Genomic DNA, 17,500 nt, shown 5'->3' with positions numbered 1-17,500 from the left:
AACCTGTATATAGTCAAATACACTGGTCTGTGGATCAAAACCCTGTGGATCAAAACCTGTATATAGTCAAATACACAGGTCTGTTTATCAAAACCCTGTGGATCAAAACCTGTATATAGTCAAATACACTGGTCTGTGGATCAAAACCCTGTGGATCAAAACCTGTATATAGTCAAATACACTGGTCTGTGGATCAAAACCCTGTGGATCAAAACCTGTATATAGTCAAATACACTGGTCTGTGGATCAAAACCCTGTGGATCAAAACCTGTATATAGTCAAATACACTGGTCTGTGGATCAAAACCCTGTGGATCAAAACCTGTATATAGTCAAATACACTGGTCTGTGTATCAAAACCCTGTGGATCAAAACCTGTATATAGTCAAATACACTGGTCTGTGTATCAAAACCCTGTGGATCAAAACCTGTATATAGTCAAATACACTGGTCTGTGGATCAAAACCCTGTGGATCAAAACCTGTATATAGTCAAATACACAGGTCTGTGTATCAAAACCCTGTGGATCAAAACCCTGTTTATCAAAACCTGTATATAGTCAAATACACTGGTCTGTGTATCAAAACCCTGTGGATCAAAACCTGTATATAGTCAAATACACTGGTCTGTGGATCAAAACCCTGTTGATCAAAACCTGTATATAGTCAAATACACTGGTCTGTGGATCAAAACCCTGTGGATCAAAACCTGTATATAGTCAAATACACTGGTCTGTGGATCAAAACCCTGTGGATCAAAACCTGTATATAGTCAAATACACTGGTCTGTGGATCAAAACCCTGTGGATCAAAACCTGTATATAGTCAAATACACTGGTCTGTGGATCAAAACCCTGTGGATCAAAACCTGTATATAGTCAAATACACTGGTCTGTGGATCAAAACCCTGTGGATCAAAACCTGTATATAGTCAAATACACAGGTCTGTTTATCAAAACCCTGTGGATCAAAACCTGTATATAGTCAAATACACTGGTCTGTGGATCAAAACCCTGTGGATCAAAACCTGTATATAGTCAAATACACTGGTCTGTGGATCAAAACCCTGTGGATCAAAACCTGTATATAGTCAAATACACTGGTCTGTGGATCAAAACCCTGTGGATCAAAACCTGTATATAGTCAAATACACTGGTCTGTGGATCAAAACCCTGTGGATCAAAACCTGTATATAGTCAAATACACTGGTCTGTGTATCAAAACCCTGTGGATCAAAACCTGTATATAGTCAAATACACTGGTCTGTGTATCAAAACCCTGTGGATCAAAACCTGTATATAGTCAAATACACTGGTCTGTGTATCAAAACCCTGTGGATCAAAACCTGTATATAGTCAAATACACTGGTCTGTGGATCAAAACCCTGTGGATCAAAACCTGTATATAGTCAAATACACTGGTCTGTGTATCAAAACCCTGTGGATCAAAACCTGTATATAGTCAAATACACTGGTCTGTGTATCAAAACCCTGTGGATCAAAACCTGTATATAGTCAAATACACTGGTCTGTGTATCAAAACCCTGTGGATCAAAACCTGTATATAGTCAAATACACTGGTCTGTGGATCAAAACCTGTATATAGTCAAATACACTGGTCTGTGGATCAAAACCCTGTGGATCAAAACCTGTATATAGTCAAATACACTGGTCTGTGGATCAAAACCCTGTGGATCAAAACCTGTATATAGTCAAATACACTGGTCTGTGGATCAAAACCCTGTGGATCAAAACCTGTATATAGTCAAATACACTGGTCTGTGTATCAAAACCCTGTGGATCAAAACCTGTATATAGTCAAATACACTGGTCTGTGTATCAAAACCCTGTGGATCAAAACCTGTATATAGTCAAATACACTGGTCTGTGTATCAAAACCCTGTGGATCAAAACCTGTATATAGTCAAATACACTGGTCTGTGTATCAAAACCCTGTGGATCAAAACCTGTATATAGTCAAATACACTGGTCTGTGTATCAAAACCCTGTGGATCAAAACCTGTATATAGTCAAATACACTGGTCTGTGTATCAAAACCCTGTGGATCAAAACCTGTATATAGTCAAATACACTGGTCTGTTTATCAAAACCTGTATATAGTCAAATACACTGGTCTGTGTATCAAAACCCTGTTTATCAAAACCTGTATATAGTCAAATACACTGGTCTGTGTATCAAAACCCTGTGGATCAAAACCTGTATATAGTCAAATACACTGGTCTGTGTATCAAAACCCTGTGGATCAAAACCTGTATATAGTCAAATACACTGGTCTGTGTATCAAAACCCTGTTTATCAAAACCTGTATATAGTCAAATACACTGGTCTGTGGATCAAAACCTGTATATAGTAAAATACACTGGTCTGTTTATCAAAACCTGTATATAGTCAAATACACTGGTCTGTTTATCAAAACCCTGTTTATCAAAACCTGTATATAGTCAAATACACTGGTCTGTTTATCAAAACCTGTATATAGTAAAATACACTGGTCTGTTTATCAAAACCTGTATATAGTCAAATACACTGGTCTGTGGATCAAAACCCTGTGGATCAAAACCTGTATATAGTAAAATACACTGGTCTGTGGATCAAAACCCTGTGGATCAAAACCTGTATATAGTAAAATACACTGGTCTGTGGATCAAAACCCTGTGGATCAAAACCTGTATATAGTCAAATACACTGGTCTGTGGATCAAAACCCTGTGGATCAAAACCTGTATATAGTCAAATACACTGGTCTGTTTATCAAAACCTGTATATAGTAAAATACACTGGTCTGTTTATCAAAACCTGTATATAGTAAAATACACTGGTCTGTTTATCAAAACCTGTATATAGTCAAATACACTGGTCTGTTTATCAAAACCTGTATATAGTAAAATACACTGGTCTGTTTATCAAAACCTGTATATAGTCAAATACACTGGTCTGTTTATCAAAACCTGTATATAGTCAAATACACTGGTCTGTTTATCAAAACCTGTATATAGTAAAATACACTGGTCTGTTTATCAAAACCTGTATATAGTAAAATACACTGGTCTGTTTATCAAAACCTGTATATAGTCAAATACACTGGTCTGTTTATCAAAACCTGTATATAGTAAAATACACTGGTCTGTTTATCAAAACCTGTATATAGTCAAATACACTGGTCTGTGTATCAAAACCTGTATATAGTAAAATACTGTATACCGTCCTACCCTAAGGTGTAGTTCTTATGTGTTGTCCCTCTACAGAGGTCGAAGATATTGCTGTTTTACAAGATGTGGCGGGTGTAGAGGTTAGAGTGTAGTTCTAATGTGTTGTCCCTCTACAGAGGTCGAAGATATTGCTGTTTGACAAGATGTGGCGGGTGTAGAGGTTAGAGTGTAGTTCTAATGTGTTGTCCCTCTACAGAGGTCGAAGATATTGCTGTTTTACAAGATGTGGCGGGTGTAGAGGTTAGAGTGTAGTTCTAATGTGTTGTCCCTCTACAGAGGTCGAAGATATTGCTGTTTTACAAGATGTGGCGGGTGTAGAGGTTAGAGTGTAGTTCTAATGTGTTGTCCCTCTACAGAGGTCGAAGATATTGCTGTTTTACAAGATGTGGCGGGTGTAGAGGTTAGAGTGTAGTTCTAATGTGTTGTCTCTCAACAGAGGTCGAAGATTGCACTGTTTGACAAGATGTGGCAGTACATGAAGTCGGCAGAGCCGTCTCCGTTTGTGAAGAAGACAGCGGAAGGGGTGCTGAGAGTCAGGAAGTCCAAGGGGAAGTACGCGTACCTTCTGGAGTCCACCATGAACGAGTACATCGAGCAGAGGAAACCCTGCGACACCATGAAGGTGGGAGGGAACCTGGACTCTAAAGGATACGGCATCGCCACACCAAAAGGATCCCCATTAAGGTGGGTGAGATAGTATAACAATATGTCCTCTAATGTTGTTATAGTATCTTACCTACCCTGATGACCTGAAACACAGCGGTTTATATACAGGCCAGCATAGTATAGCATAGCATAGCATAGTATAGCATAGTATAGCATAGCATAGCATAGTATAGTAGAGCATAGCATAGCATAGTATAGCATAGTATAGTGTAGTATAGTATAACAATATGTCCTCTAATGTTGTTATAGTATCTTACCTACCCTGATGACCTGAAACACAGCGGTTTATATACAGGCCAGCATAGTATAGCATAGTATAGCATAGCATAGCATAGTATAGTAGAGCATAGCATAGCATAGTATAGCATAGCATAGCATAGCATAGTATAGCATAGCATAGCATAGTATAGCATAGCATAGCATAGCATAGTAAAACAATATGTCCTCTAATGTTGTTATAGTATCTTACCTACCCTGATGACCTGAAACACAGTGGTTTATATACAGGCCAGTATAGTATAGTATAGTATAGCATAGCATAGCATAGTACAGCATAGCATAGCATAGCATAGCATAGCATAGTATAGTATAGTATATTATCGTATAACAATATGTCCTCTAATGTTGTTATAGTATCTTACCTACCCTGATGACCTGAAACACAGTGGTTTATATACAGGCCAGTATAGTATAGCATAGCATAGTATAGCATAGCATAGCATAGCATAGCATAGTATAGCATAGCATAGCATAGTATAGCATAGTATAGCATAGCATAGTATAGTAGAGCATAGCATAGCATAGCATAGTATAGCATAGCATAGCATAGCATAGTATAGCATAGCATAGTAAAACAATATGTCCTCTAATGTTGTTATAGTATCTTACCTACCCTGATGACCTGAAACACAGTGGTTTATATACAGGCCAGTATAGTATAGTATAGTATAGCATAGCATAGCATAGTACAGCATAGCATAGCATAGTATAGCATAGCATAGCATAGCATAGTATAGCATAGTATAGTGTAGTATAGTATAACAATATGTCCACTAATGTTGTTATAGCATCTTAACTACCCTGATGACCTGAAACACACCGGTTTATATACAGGCTAGTATAGTATAGCATAGTATATTATAGTATAGTATATTATAGTATATTACAGTATAGTATAACAATATGTCTACTGTTGTTATAGTATCATACCTACCCTGATGATCTGAAAGACAGCGGTTTATATTAGTGTAGTATAATATAGTACAGTATAGTACTCCCTATCCCCAACTCTGACCACCTGTAAGCCTAGGGAAGACTACACTACCCCAGAGTTCTTAGCAGCTGGCAACAGAACTACACCACCTAATGTTCTTAGTGGCTGGCCACAGGACTACATTACCCATAGTTCTTAGTGGCTGGTCACAATAAACCCCTGCGGTACCTAGGGATGGGCTTCAGACCAATAGTTATCTTGCTTCTTCCTGATTGGCTGAAGAGAGAATGTTTTCGCTAATGCCTGGGTTGATTTGGAGCAGCCATACTCTGAGGGTCAAGATCAGGGTTGGGGTTAGGGTTAGGGTTATGGCTAGGGGTTGGGTTAGGGGTTAGGGGTTAGGGTTAGGGCTAGGGGTTAGGGGTTAGGGTTAGGGTTAGGGCTAGGGGTTGGGTTAGGGGTTAGGGCAGCCATACTCTGAGGGTCAAGATCAGGGTTGGGGTTAGGGTTAGGGTTAGGGCTAGGGGTTGGGTTAGGGGTTAGGGCAGCCATACTCTGAGGGTCAAGATCAGCGTTGGGGTTAGGGTTAGGGCTAGGGGTTAGGGGTTAGGGTTAGGGTTAGGGTTAGGGCTAGGGGTTGGGCTAGGGAATATCAGGGTACTGAGGAAGGATGGTTGGGGTTAGGGTTTAGGGTTAGGGTTAGGGTTAGGGCTAGGGGTTGGGCTAGGGAATATCAGGGTACTGAGGAAGGATGGTTGGGGTTAGGGTTTAGGGTTAGGGTTTAGGGCTAGGGGTTAGGGTTAGGGTTAGGGCAGCCATACTCTGAGGGTCAAGATCAGCGTTGGGGTTAGGGTTAGGGCTAGGGGTTGGGTTTAGGGTTAGGGCTAGGGGTTGGGCTAGGGAATATCAGGGTACTGAGGAAGGATGGTTGGGGTTAGGGTTAGGGTTAGGGCTAGGGGTTAGGGTTAGGGTTAGGGCTAGGGGTTAGGGCTAGGGAATATCAGGGTACTGAGGGAGGATGGTTGGGTTAGGGCTAGGGGTTAGGGCTAGGGGTTAGGGTTAGGGCTAGGGGTTGGGTTAGGGGTTAGGGTTAGGGCTAGGGGTTGGGCTAGGGAATATCAGGGTACTGAGGAAGGATGGTTGGGGTTAGGGTTAGGGTTAGGGCTAGGGGTTAGGGCTAGGGAATATCAGGGTACTGAGGGAGGATGGTTGGGTTAGGGTTTAGCGTTAGGGCTAGGGGTTGGGCTAGGGGTTTAGGGTTAGGGCTTGGGGTTTAGGGTTAGGGCTAGGGGTTGGGCTAGGGAATATCAGGGTACTGAGGAAGGATGGTTGGGGTTAGGGTTAGGGTTAGGGCTAGGGCTAGGGGTTAGGGTTAGGGTTAGGGCTAGGGGTTAGGGCTAGGGAATATCAGGGTACTGAGGGAGGATGGTTGGGTTAGGGCTAGGGGTTAGGGCTAGGGGTTAGGGTTAGGGCTAGGGGTTGGGTTAGGGGTTAGGGTTAGGGCTAGGGGTTGGGCTAGGGAATATCAGGGTACTGAGGAAGGATGGTTGGGGTTAGGGTTAGGGTTAGGGCTAGGGGTTAGGGCTAGGGAATATCAGGGTACTGAGGGAGGATGGTTGGGTTAGGGTTTAGCGTTAGGGCTAGGGGTTGGGCTAGGGGTTTAGGGTTAGGGCTTGGGGTTTAGGGTTAGGGCTAGGGGTTGGGCTAGGGAATATCAGGGTACTGAGGAAGGATGGTTGGGTTAGGGTTAGGGTTAGGGCTAGGGGTTGGGTTAGGGGTTAGGGTTAGAGCTAGGGGTTGGGCTAGGGAATATCAGGGTACTGAGGAAGGATGGTTGGGTTAGGGTTTAGGGTTAGGGCTAGGGGTTGGGTTAGGGGTTAGGGTTAGAGCTAGGGGTTGGGCTAGGGAATATCAGGGTACTGAGGAAGGATGGTTGGGTTAGGGCTAGGGGTTAGGGGTTAGGGGTTAGGGTTTAGGGTTAGGGCTAGGGGTTGGGCTAGGGGTTAGGGTTTAGGGTTAGGGCTATGGGTTGGGCTAGGGGTTAGGGTTTAGGGTTAGGGTTAGGGGTTGGGCTAGGGGTTAGGGTTTAGGGTTAGGGCTAGGGGTTGGGCTAGGGGTTAGGGGTTAGGGCTAGGGGTTGGGCTAGGGCTAGGGGTTAGGGCTAGGGTTAGGGCTAGGGCTAGGGGTTAGGGGTTGGGCTAGGGGTTGGGCTAGGGGTTAGGGGTTTAGGGTTAGGGCTAGGGGTTAGGGTTTAGGGCTAGGGTTAGGGGTTGGGCTAGGGCTAGGGGTTGGGCTAGGGGTTAGGGTTTAGGGTTAGGGTTAGGGGTTGGGCTAGGGGTTAGGTTTTAGGGTTAGGGCTAGGGGTTGGGCTAGGGTTTAGGGTTTAGGGCTAGGGCTAGGGGTTAGGGTTTAGGGTTAGGGGTTGGGCTAGGGGTTAGGGTTTAGGGTTAGGGCTAGGGGTTGGGCTAGGGGTTAGGGGTTAGGGTTAGGGCTAGGGGTTGGGCTAGGGGTTAGGGTTTAGGGTTAGGGCTAGGGGTTGGGCTAGGGGTTAGGGTTTAGGGTTAGGGCTAGGGGTTGGGCTAGGGGTTAGGGTTAGGGCTAGGGTTTAGGGGTTAGGGCTAGGGGCTAGGGAATATCAGGGTACTGAGGAAGGATGGTTGGGTTAGGGGTTAGGGTTTAGGGTTTAGGGTTTAGGGGTTGGGCTAGGGGTTGGGGGTTAGGGCTAGGGGTTAGGGGTTAGGGGTTAGGGCTAGGGGTTGGGTTAGGGCTAGGGGTTAGGGTTAGTGCTAGGGGTTAGGGTTTAGGGCTAGGGGTTGGGCTAGGGGTTGGGGTTAGGGCTAGGGGTTGGGCTAGGGGTTGGGCTAGGGGTTAGGGCTAGGGGTTAGGGTTTAGGGGTCAGGGGCTAGGGGTTGGGCTAGGGGTTAGGGTTAGGGGTTAGGGCTAGGGGCTAGGGAATATCAGGGTACTGAGGAAGGATGGTTGGGGAGTATGTTTATGTTACAGGGCAACTAGTGGGATCTTTAATTCATCAATCTGCATGACTGTTGTGTTTCTTATTTGTTTAAATGTTTATCTGTTGAACTGCTGTCTGATCGCTCTGTTTCTGTGGAGTGATGTCTGTTCATGTGGCTATTATTATCATATAGACCTGTTTATTACTGGGTGATATTATTATTATTATTATTATTATTATTATTATTATTATCATATAGACCTGTTTATTACTGGGTGATATTATTATTATTATTATTATTATTATTATTATTATTATCATATAGACCTGTTTATTACTGGGTGATATTATTATTATTATTATTATTATTATCATTATTATTATCATATAGACCTGTTTATTACTGGGTGATATTATTATTATTATTATTATTATTATTATTATCATATAGACCTGTTTATTACTGGGTGATATTATTATTATTATTATTATTATTATTATTATTATTATTATTATTATTATCATATAGACCTGTTTATTACTGGGTCATATTATTATTATTATTATTATTATTATTATTATTATTATTATTATTATTATCATATAGACCTGTTTATTACTGGGTGATATTATTATTATTATTATTATTATTATTATTTAGACCTGTTTATTACTGGGTGATATTATTATTATTATTATTATCATATAGACCTGTTTATTACTGGGTGATATTATTATTATTATTATTATTATTATTTAGACCTGTTTATTACTGGGTGATATTATTATTATTATTATTATTATTATTATTATTATTATTATTATTATTATTATTATTATTATTATTATTATTATCATATAGACCTGTTTATTACTGGGTGATATTATTATTATTATTATTATTATTATTTAGACCTGTTTATTACTGGGTCATATTATTATTATTATTATTATTATTATTTAGACCTGTTTATTACTGGGTGATATTATTATTATTATTATTATTATTATCATATAGACCTGTTTATTACTGGGTCATATTATTATTATTATTATTATTATTATTATTATTATTATTATTATTATTATTATTTAGACCTGTTTATTACTGGGTCATATTATTATTATTATTATTATTATTATTTAGACCTGTTTATTACTGGGTGATATTATTATTATTATTATTATTATTATTATTTAGACCTGTTTATTACTGGGTCATATTATTATTATTATTATTATTATCATATAGACCTGTTTATTACTGGGTGATATTATTATTATTATTATTATTATTATTATTATTATTATTATTTAGACCTGTTTATTACTGGGTCATATTATTATTATTATTATTATTATTATTATTATTATTATTATTATTATTATTATTATTATCATATAGACCTGTTTATTACTGGGTGATATTATTATTATTATTATTATTATTATTATTATCATATAGACCTGTTTATTACTGGGTGATATTATTATTATTATTATTATTATTATTATCATATAGACCTGTTTATTACTGGGTGATATTATTATTATTATTATTATTATTATTATCATATAGACCTGTTTATTACTGGGTGATATTATTATTATTATTATTATCATTATTATCATATAGACCTGTTTATTACTGGGTGATATTATTATTATTATTATTATTATTATTATTATTATTATTATTTAGACCTGTTTATTACTGGGTCATATTATTATTATTATTATTATTATTATTATTATTATTATTATTATTATTATTATCATATAGACCTGTTTATTACTGGGTCATATTATTATTATTATTATTATTATCATATAGACCTGTTTATTACTGGGTGATATTATTATTATTATTATTATTATTATTATTATTATTATTATTTAGACCTGTTTATTACTGGGTGATATTATTATTATTATTATTATTATTATTATCATATAGACCTGTTTATTACTGGGTGATATTATTATTATTATTATTATCATTATTATCATATAGACCTGTTTATTACTGGGTGATATTATTATTATTATTATTATTATTATTATTATTATCATTATTATTATGTAGACCTGTTTATTACTGGGTCATATTATTATTATTATTATTATTATTATTATTTAGACCTGTTTATTACTGGGTCATATTATTATTATTATTATTATTATTATTATTTAGACCTGTTTATTACTGGGTCATATTATTATTATTTATTATTATTATTATTATTATTATTATCATTATTATTATTATTATTATTATTATTTAGACCTGTTTATTACTGGGTCATATTATTATTATTTATTATTATTATTATTATTATTATTATCATTATTATTATTATTATTATTATCATATAGACCTGTTTATTACTGGGTGATATTATTATTATTATTATTATTATTATCATATAGACCTGTTTATTACTGGGTGATATTATTATTATTATTATTATTATTATTATTATTATTATTATTATCATATAGACCTGTTTATTACTGGGTCATATTATTATTATTATTATTATTATCATATAGACCTGTTTATTACTGGGTCATATTATTATTATTATTATTATTATCATATAGACCTGTTTATTACTGGGTGATATTATTATTATTATTATTATTATTATTATTATTATTATTATTTAGACCTGTTTATTACTGGGTCATATTATTATTATTATTATTATTATTATTATTATTATTATTATTATTATCATATAGACCTGTTTATTACTGGGTCATATTATTATTATTATTATTATTATCATATAGACCTGTTTATTACTGGGTGATATTATTATTATTATTATTATTATTATTATTATTATTATTATTTAGACCTGTTTATTACTGGGTGATATTATTATTATTATTATTATTATTATTATCATATAGACCTGTTTATTACTGGGTGATATTATTATTATTATTATTATCATTATTATCATATAGACCTGTTTATTACTGGGTGATATTATTATTATTATTATTATTATTATTATTATTATCATTATTATTATGTAGACCTGTTTATTACTGGGTCATATTATTATTATTATTATTATTATTATTATTTAGACCTGTTTATTACTGGGTCATATTATTATTATTTATTATTATTATTATTATTATTATTATCATTATTATTATTATTATTATTATTATTTAGACCTGTTTATTACTGGGTGATATTATTATTATTATTATTATTATTATTATTATCATATAGACCTGTTTATTACTGGGTGATATTATTATTATTATTATTATGATTATTATTATTTTTTAGACCTGTTTATTACTGGGTCATATTATTATTATTATTATTATTATTATTATTATTATTTAGACCTGTTTATTACTGGGTCATATTATTATTATTATTATTATTATTATTATTATTATTTAGACCTGTTTATTACTGGGTCATATTATTATTATTATTATTATTATTATTATTGTTATTATTAATATTATTATTATTATTTAGACCTGTTTATTACTGGGTGATATTATTATTTTTATTATTATTATTATTATTATTATTATTATTATTAAGACCTGTTTATTACTGGGTCATATTATTATTATTATTATTATCATATAGACCTGTTTATTACTGGGTCATATTATTATTATTATTATTATTATTATTATTATAATTATAATAATAATTATTATTATTATTATTTAGACCAGTTTATTACTGGGTGATATTATTATTATTATTATTATTATTAGTATTATAATTATTATTATTATTATCATATAGACCTGTTTATTATTGGGTGATATTATTATTATTATTATTATTATTATTATTATTATTATAATAATTATTATTATAATTATTATTATTATTAATATCATATAGACCTGTTTATTACTGGGTGATATTATTATTATTATTTTTATTATTATTATTATTATTTAGACCTGTTTATTACTGGGTCATATTATTATTATTATTATAATATAGACCTGTTTATTACTGGATTATATGATGATTATTATTATTATTAAGATTTGTATTATTATTATTATTATTGTTATTATTATTATTATGATATAGACCTGTTTATTACTGGATAATATTATTAATATTATTATTATAATTATTATTATTATGATATAGACCAGTTTATTACTGGCTATAGCCAAGGCATGTATATTATATTATCTTATTATGATAGCCTTCTGTACACTAGCCTTTAGCCACCATCCCAATAACAGAGCCTGATACATTATGCTAAGCTAATTGCTAATGCTGATTTACAGGATTGCGCTAATCCTGGTGCTAATGCTAATGGTTGTAGTAATATTAAGGTTAAGGCTAATTGCTAACAGTAATATCTAAGGTTAAGGCTAATTGCTAACAGTAATGGTAATATCTAAGGTTAAGGCTAACTGCTAAGGATTCAGCTCGGGGGAACAGACCTGTCACATCATCCTGTCTCACCAGTGTGTTTTATCTATCGTTGGTAGAAATGCAGTGAACCTGGCCGTGTTAAAACTGAATGAGCAGGGCCTGTTGGACAAACTGAAAAATAAATGGTGGTACGACAAGGGAGAGTGTGGCAGCGGAGGAGGAGAAAGCAAGGTTAGCCCCGCCCCCAGCCGCCACCAGGCCACAGACTGGTAACTAAGGCCAGGGAGTGAGCAGCACACACACGGCACGGAGACGACACACACACACACACACACACACACACACACACACACACACACACACACACACACACACACACACACACACACACACACACACACACATCACCCCTGGGATTCTGGAGCTGATGAACTCCTTCAATGGATCAGGGGGATTGATTGATTGATTGATTGATTGATTTTATTTGGCAATCAACAAAAAAGTCTATATCTATATATATCTATATACACACAGGCCATAGAGCTATGTGAAGTAGACAGGCTGTGCTCTGTGTCTGTGCTGCTTACTCAGGGTGATGCGTTGGTGCCTATCTGTCTGGTTGAGCTCAACGTTCAGCCAGGACATGTAGAGCAACAAGGCCTATCGCCACCTCAATTAGACAACACATAGGAAGGCTAGATGAGGCTTAATATAACGGCTGTTGTAGGGAGGCAGGAAGCTACATAAGGCTACATAACAGCTGTATGTCATGAAATAATAACATAACATAACATAGCTAATGTTATTTATGTTATTCCCCGTGCCCTGTGAAGAGTGCCAGTAAACCTAGCGGTGTTGAAACTCAGTGAACAAGGAGTCTTAGACAAGCTAAAGAACAAGTGGTGGTACGATAAAGGGGAATGTGGAACCAAGGACTCAGGGAGTAAGGTCAGTCACAGTGGGACACACACACACACACACACACACACACACACACACACACACACACACACACACACACACACACACACACACACTGTCTGTGTCAGTCCGGCTAGTATGTGGTGCCGTTTGTAAAGATTAGATTTATCAGGTCAAAAAAATTAAAAAATTATAAAAATGTCCTTATAAATCAGATGTCCGAAAATAAATCAGATTGTTAAAACATTTAAGATGATTCAACTTTACAAACGACACCCCATTGGCTAGCAGGGTAAATAAAGGTGTGGTTTGAGTTGATGAGAACGCTGTTCACATGCAGTACTGTTTAACACAGAACACACCACAGTACTACACACTGTCTACACACAACACACACACACACACACACACACAACCAGTACGTTACATTTCCCTTCATAGGATGCCCGGAGGCAAAGTCAATAATATCCGTAGGGTGATTGGTTGAGCCTTCTTGGTCACTCTGGGCCCTTAACGAAACACAATTTTCTCTCCTCGGATCTGAAATCGGTAGTTACCACCAACTTCAATGACAGTTATTTTAAAATTAAAATACAAATCTAAGATTCCCACGCAGTAACATTGTCACCAAGGTGGGCTTGCCAGCTGGCTACAGGATTGGAGTCATGGCCTGCCAGCTAGCTACAGGGTTGGAGTCATGGCTTGCCGGCTAGCTACAGGGTTGGAGTCATGGCTTGCCAGCTAGCTACAGGGTTGGAGTCATGGCTTGCCAGCTAGCTACAGGGTTGGAGTCATGGCTTACCGGCTGGCTACAGGGTTGGAGTCATGGCTTGGCAGCTAGCTACAGGGTTGGAGTCATGGCTTGCCAGCTAGCTACAGGGTTGGAGTCATGGCTTGCCGGCTAGCTACAGGGTTGGAGTCATGGCTTGCCGGCTAGCTACAGGGTTGGAGTCATGGCTTGCCGGCTAGCTACAGGGTTGGAGTCATGGCTTGCCGGCTGGCTACAGGGTTGGAGTCATGGCTTGCCAGCTAGCTACAGGGTTGGAGTCATGGCTTGCCGGCTGGCTACAGGGTTGGAGTCATGGCTTGCCAGCTAGCTACAGGGTTGGAGTCATGGCTTGCCGGCTGGCTACAGGGTTGGAGTCATGGCCTGCCGGCTAGCTACAGGGTTAGAGTCATGGCTTGCCGGCTGGCTACAGGGTTAGAGTCATGGCTTGCCAGCTAGCTACAGGATTGGAGTCATGGCTTGCCGGCTGGCTACAGGGTTGGAGTCATGGCCTGCCGGCTAGCTACAGGGTTAGAGTCATGGCTTGCCGGCTGGCTACAGGGTTGGAGTCATGGCTTGCCGGCTGGCTACAGGGTTGGAGTCATGGCTTGCCAGCTAGCTACAGGATTGGAGTCATGGCTTGCCAGCTAGCTACAGGATTGGAGTCATGGCTTGCCGGCTAGCTACAGGGTTGGAGTCATGGCTTGCCGGCTGGCTACAGGGTTGGAGTCATGGCCTGCCGGCTAGCTACAGGGTTAGAGTCATGGCTTGCCGGCTGGCTACAGGGTTAGAGTCATGGCTTGCCAGCTAGCTACAGGATTGGAGTCATGGCTTGCCGGCTGGCTACAGGGTTGGAGTCATGGCCTGCCGGCTAGCTACAGGGTTAGAGTCATGGCTTGCCGGCTGGCTACAGGGTTGGAGTCATGGCTTGCCGGCTGGCTACAGGGTTAGAGTCATGGCTTGCCGGCTGGCTACAGGGTTGGAGTCATGGCTTGCCGGCTAGCTACAGGGTTGGAGTCATGGCTTGCCAGCTAGCTACAGGATTGGAGTCATGGCTTGCCAGCTAGCTACAGGGTTGGAGTCATGGCTTGCCAGCTAGCTACAGGGTTAGAGTCATGGCTTGCCAGCTAGCTACAGGATTAGAGTCATGGCTTGCCAGCTAGCTACAGGATTGGAGTCATGGCTTGCCGGCTAGCTACAGGGTTGGAGTCATGGCTTGCCGGCTAGCTACAGGGTTGGAGTCATGGCTTGCCGGCTAGCTACAGGGTTGGAGTCATGGCTTGCCAGCTAGCTACAGGGTTAGAGTCATGGCTTGCCAACTAGCTACAGGGTTGGAGTCTTGGCCTGCCGGCTGGCTACAGGGTTGGAGTCATGGCTTGCCAGCTAGCTACAGGGTTAGAGTCATGGCTTGCCAACTAGCTACAGGGTTGGAGTCTTGGCCTGCCGGCTGGCTACAGGATTGGAGTCATGGCTTGCCAGCTAGCTACAGGATTGGAGTCATGGCTTGCCAGCTAGCTACAGGGTTGGAGTCATGGCTTGCCGGCTAGCTACAGGGTTGGAGTCATGGCTTGCCGGCTAGCTATAGGGTTGGAGTCATGGCTTGCCAGCTAGCTACAGGGTTGGAGTCATGGCTTGCCAGATAGCTACAGGATTGGAGTCATGGCTTGCCGGCTAGCTACAGGATTGGAGTCATGGCTTGCCAGCTAGCTACAGGGTTGGAGTCATGGCTTGCCAGCTAGCTACAGGGTTGGAGTCATCTCAGACTTTTTCTTATGAAACAACTCAAAAGTGCTCATAAATACTAATGGTTGGTCTCCAGGACATTTTTACCATTCCGTTTTTTATTCAGCGGGTGAGAGATGATTCCACCATGGGCAACAACAACTGGATACTAGTTCGTTTTCAGCCACATACTCTATGTTCAACTCATAGCTAGTTTAGGATAGCTACTGACTGAAATGTAGATAGGTAGCTAGCATGTTGGCTCACACTGGCCAAGTAGCCAACAAGCTAGCTAGCTAATTGTGGATGCCAAAAGACACAGTTAGCTAGACTCTGGAGCTAATGGACCCACAGGCTACAGTAGCTAACTGGTTAGACATGGTTAGCTAATGGGCCCACAGGCTACAGTATCCAACTGGTTAGACATGGTTAGCTAATGGGACCCACAGGCTACAGTAGCTAACTGGTTAGACATGGTTAGCTAATGGACCCACAGGCTACAGTAGCTAACTGGTTAGACATGGTTAGCTAATGGACCCACAGGCTACAGTAGCTAACTGGTTAGACATGGTTAGCTAATGGACCCACAGGCTACAGTAGCCAACTGGTTAGACATGGTTAGCTAATGGACCCACAGGCTACAGTAGCTAACTGGTTAGACATGGTTAGCTAATGGACCCACAGGCTACAGTAGCTAACTGGTTAGACATGGTTAGCTAATGGACCCACAGGCTACAGTAGCTAACTGGTTAGACATGGTTAGCTAATGGACCCACAGGCTACAGTAGCTAACTGGTTAGACATGGTTAGCTAATGGACCCACAGGCTACAGTAGCCAACTGGTTAGACATGGTTAGCTAATGGGCCCACAGGCTACAGTAGCTAACTGGTTAGACATGGTTAGCTAATGGACCCACAGGCTACAGTAGCTAACTGGTTAGACATGGTTAGCTAATGGACCCACAGGCTACAGTAGCTAACTGGTTAGACATGGTTAGCTAATGGACCCACAGGCTACAGTAGCTAACTGGTTAGACATGGTTAGCTAATGGGACCCACAGGCTACAGTAGCTAACTGGTTAGACATGGTTACACCATGGAAAACGAGCTTGTTTTCAGCCAAATATGTCCAACTCATAGCTAGTTTATCCACTGACCACCGCATTTAGGAGGATAGCTAATTACTGCAATGTAGCTAGCTAGATCAGTGGCCAGGCAGTAGCTAGCTAATCTTGGAAGACCTTTTCTGTGATACATTTGCGAAAACTTGCTCATATCAAACAGACAGTTTGTGGAAAGATAAAAATAACAATTAGTGGCCTCGTTTTTATAAATGATCGGACAGTGAAACTAAAATAGATCGGTAGCTAGCTGGAGAGGCTTTCATTTCATTCCCAATGAATTTGGTGATCAAGCTGAAGCTGGATTCCCCAAGTCGTACAGTGCTTCCTGTCGTGACTAGATGGCTCTGCAGCACGGTACAGTGCTTCCTGTCGTGACTAGATGGGCTCTGCAGCACGGTACAGTGCTTCCTGTCGTGACTAGATGGCTCTGCAGTACAGTACAGAGCTTCCTGTCGTGACTAGATGGCTCTGCAGTACAGTACAGAGCTTCCTGTCGTGACTAGATGGGCTCTGCAG

The 17,500-nt window shown here is 38.9% G+C and overlaps 1 protein-coding gene across 2 annotated transcripts in view; it reads left to right on the top strand.

The window, feature by feature from the left end:
* Nucleotides 1-17,500, top strand: part of LOC106596081 (glutamate receptor 2) — a 116,377-nt gene that overhangs the window by 87,257 nt on the left and 11,620 nt on the right. Inside the window, exons 13-14 of one of the 2 annotated variants that reach the window (XM_082972305.1) lie at nucleotides 3,663-3,910; nucleotides 13,285-13,399. In XM_082972305.1, the coding sequence (XP_082828431.1) occupies nucleotides 3,663-3,910; nucleotides 13,285-13,399 (363 nt within the window). Of the gene's footprint in view, nucleotides 1-3,662; nucleotides 3,911-12,567; nucleotides 12,683-13,284; nucleotides 13,400-17,500 lie in introns of both variants that reach the window. The other variant, XM_082972304.1, reaches the window with a different exon arrangement.

The sequence above is a fragment of the Salmo salar genome, unplaced genomic scaffold (genome assembly GCF_965601325.2).
Source record: "Salmo salar unplaced genomic scaffold, fSalSal1 ptg000645l, whole genome shotgun sequence".
NCBI classification, from domain to species: Eukaryota; Metazoa; Chordata; class Actinopteri; order Salmoniformes; family Salmonidae; genus Salmo; species Salmo salar.
Note: the sequence above shows the minus strand (reverse complement) of the source record. Positions and strands in the feature narration are given on the sequence as shown.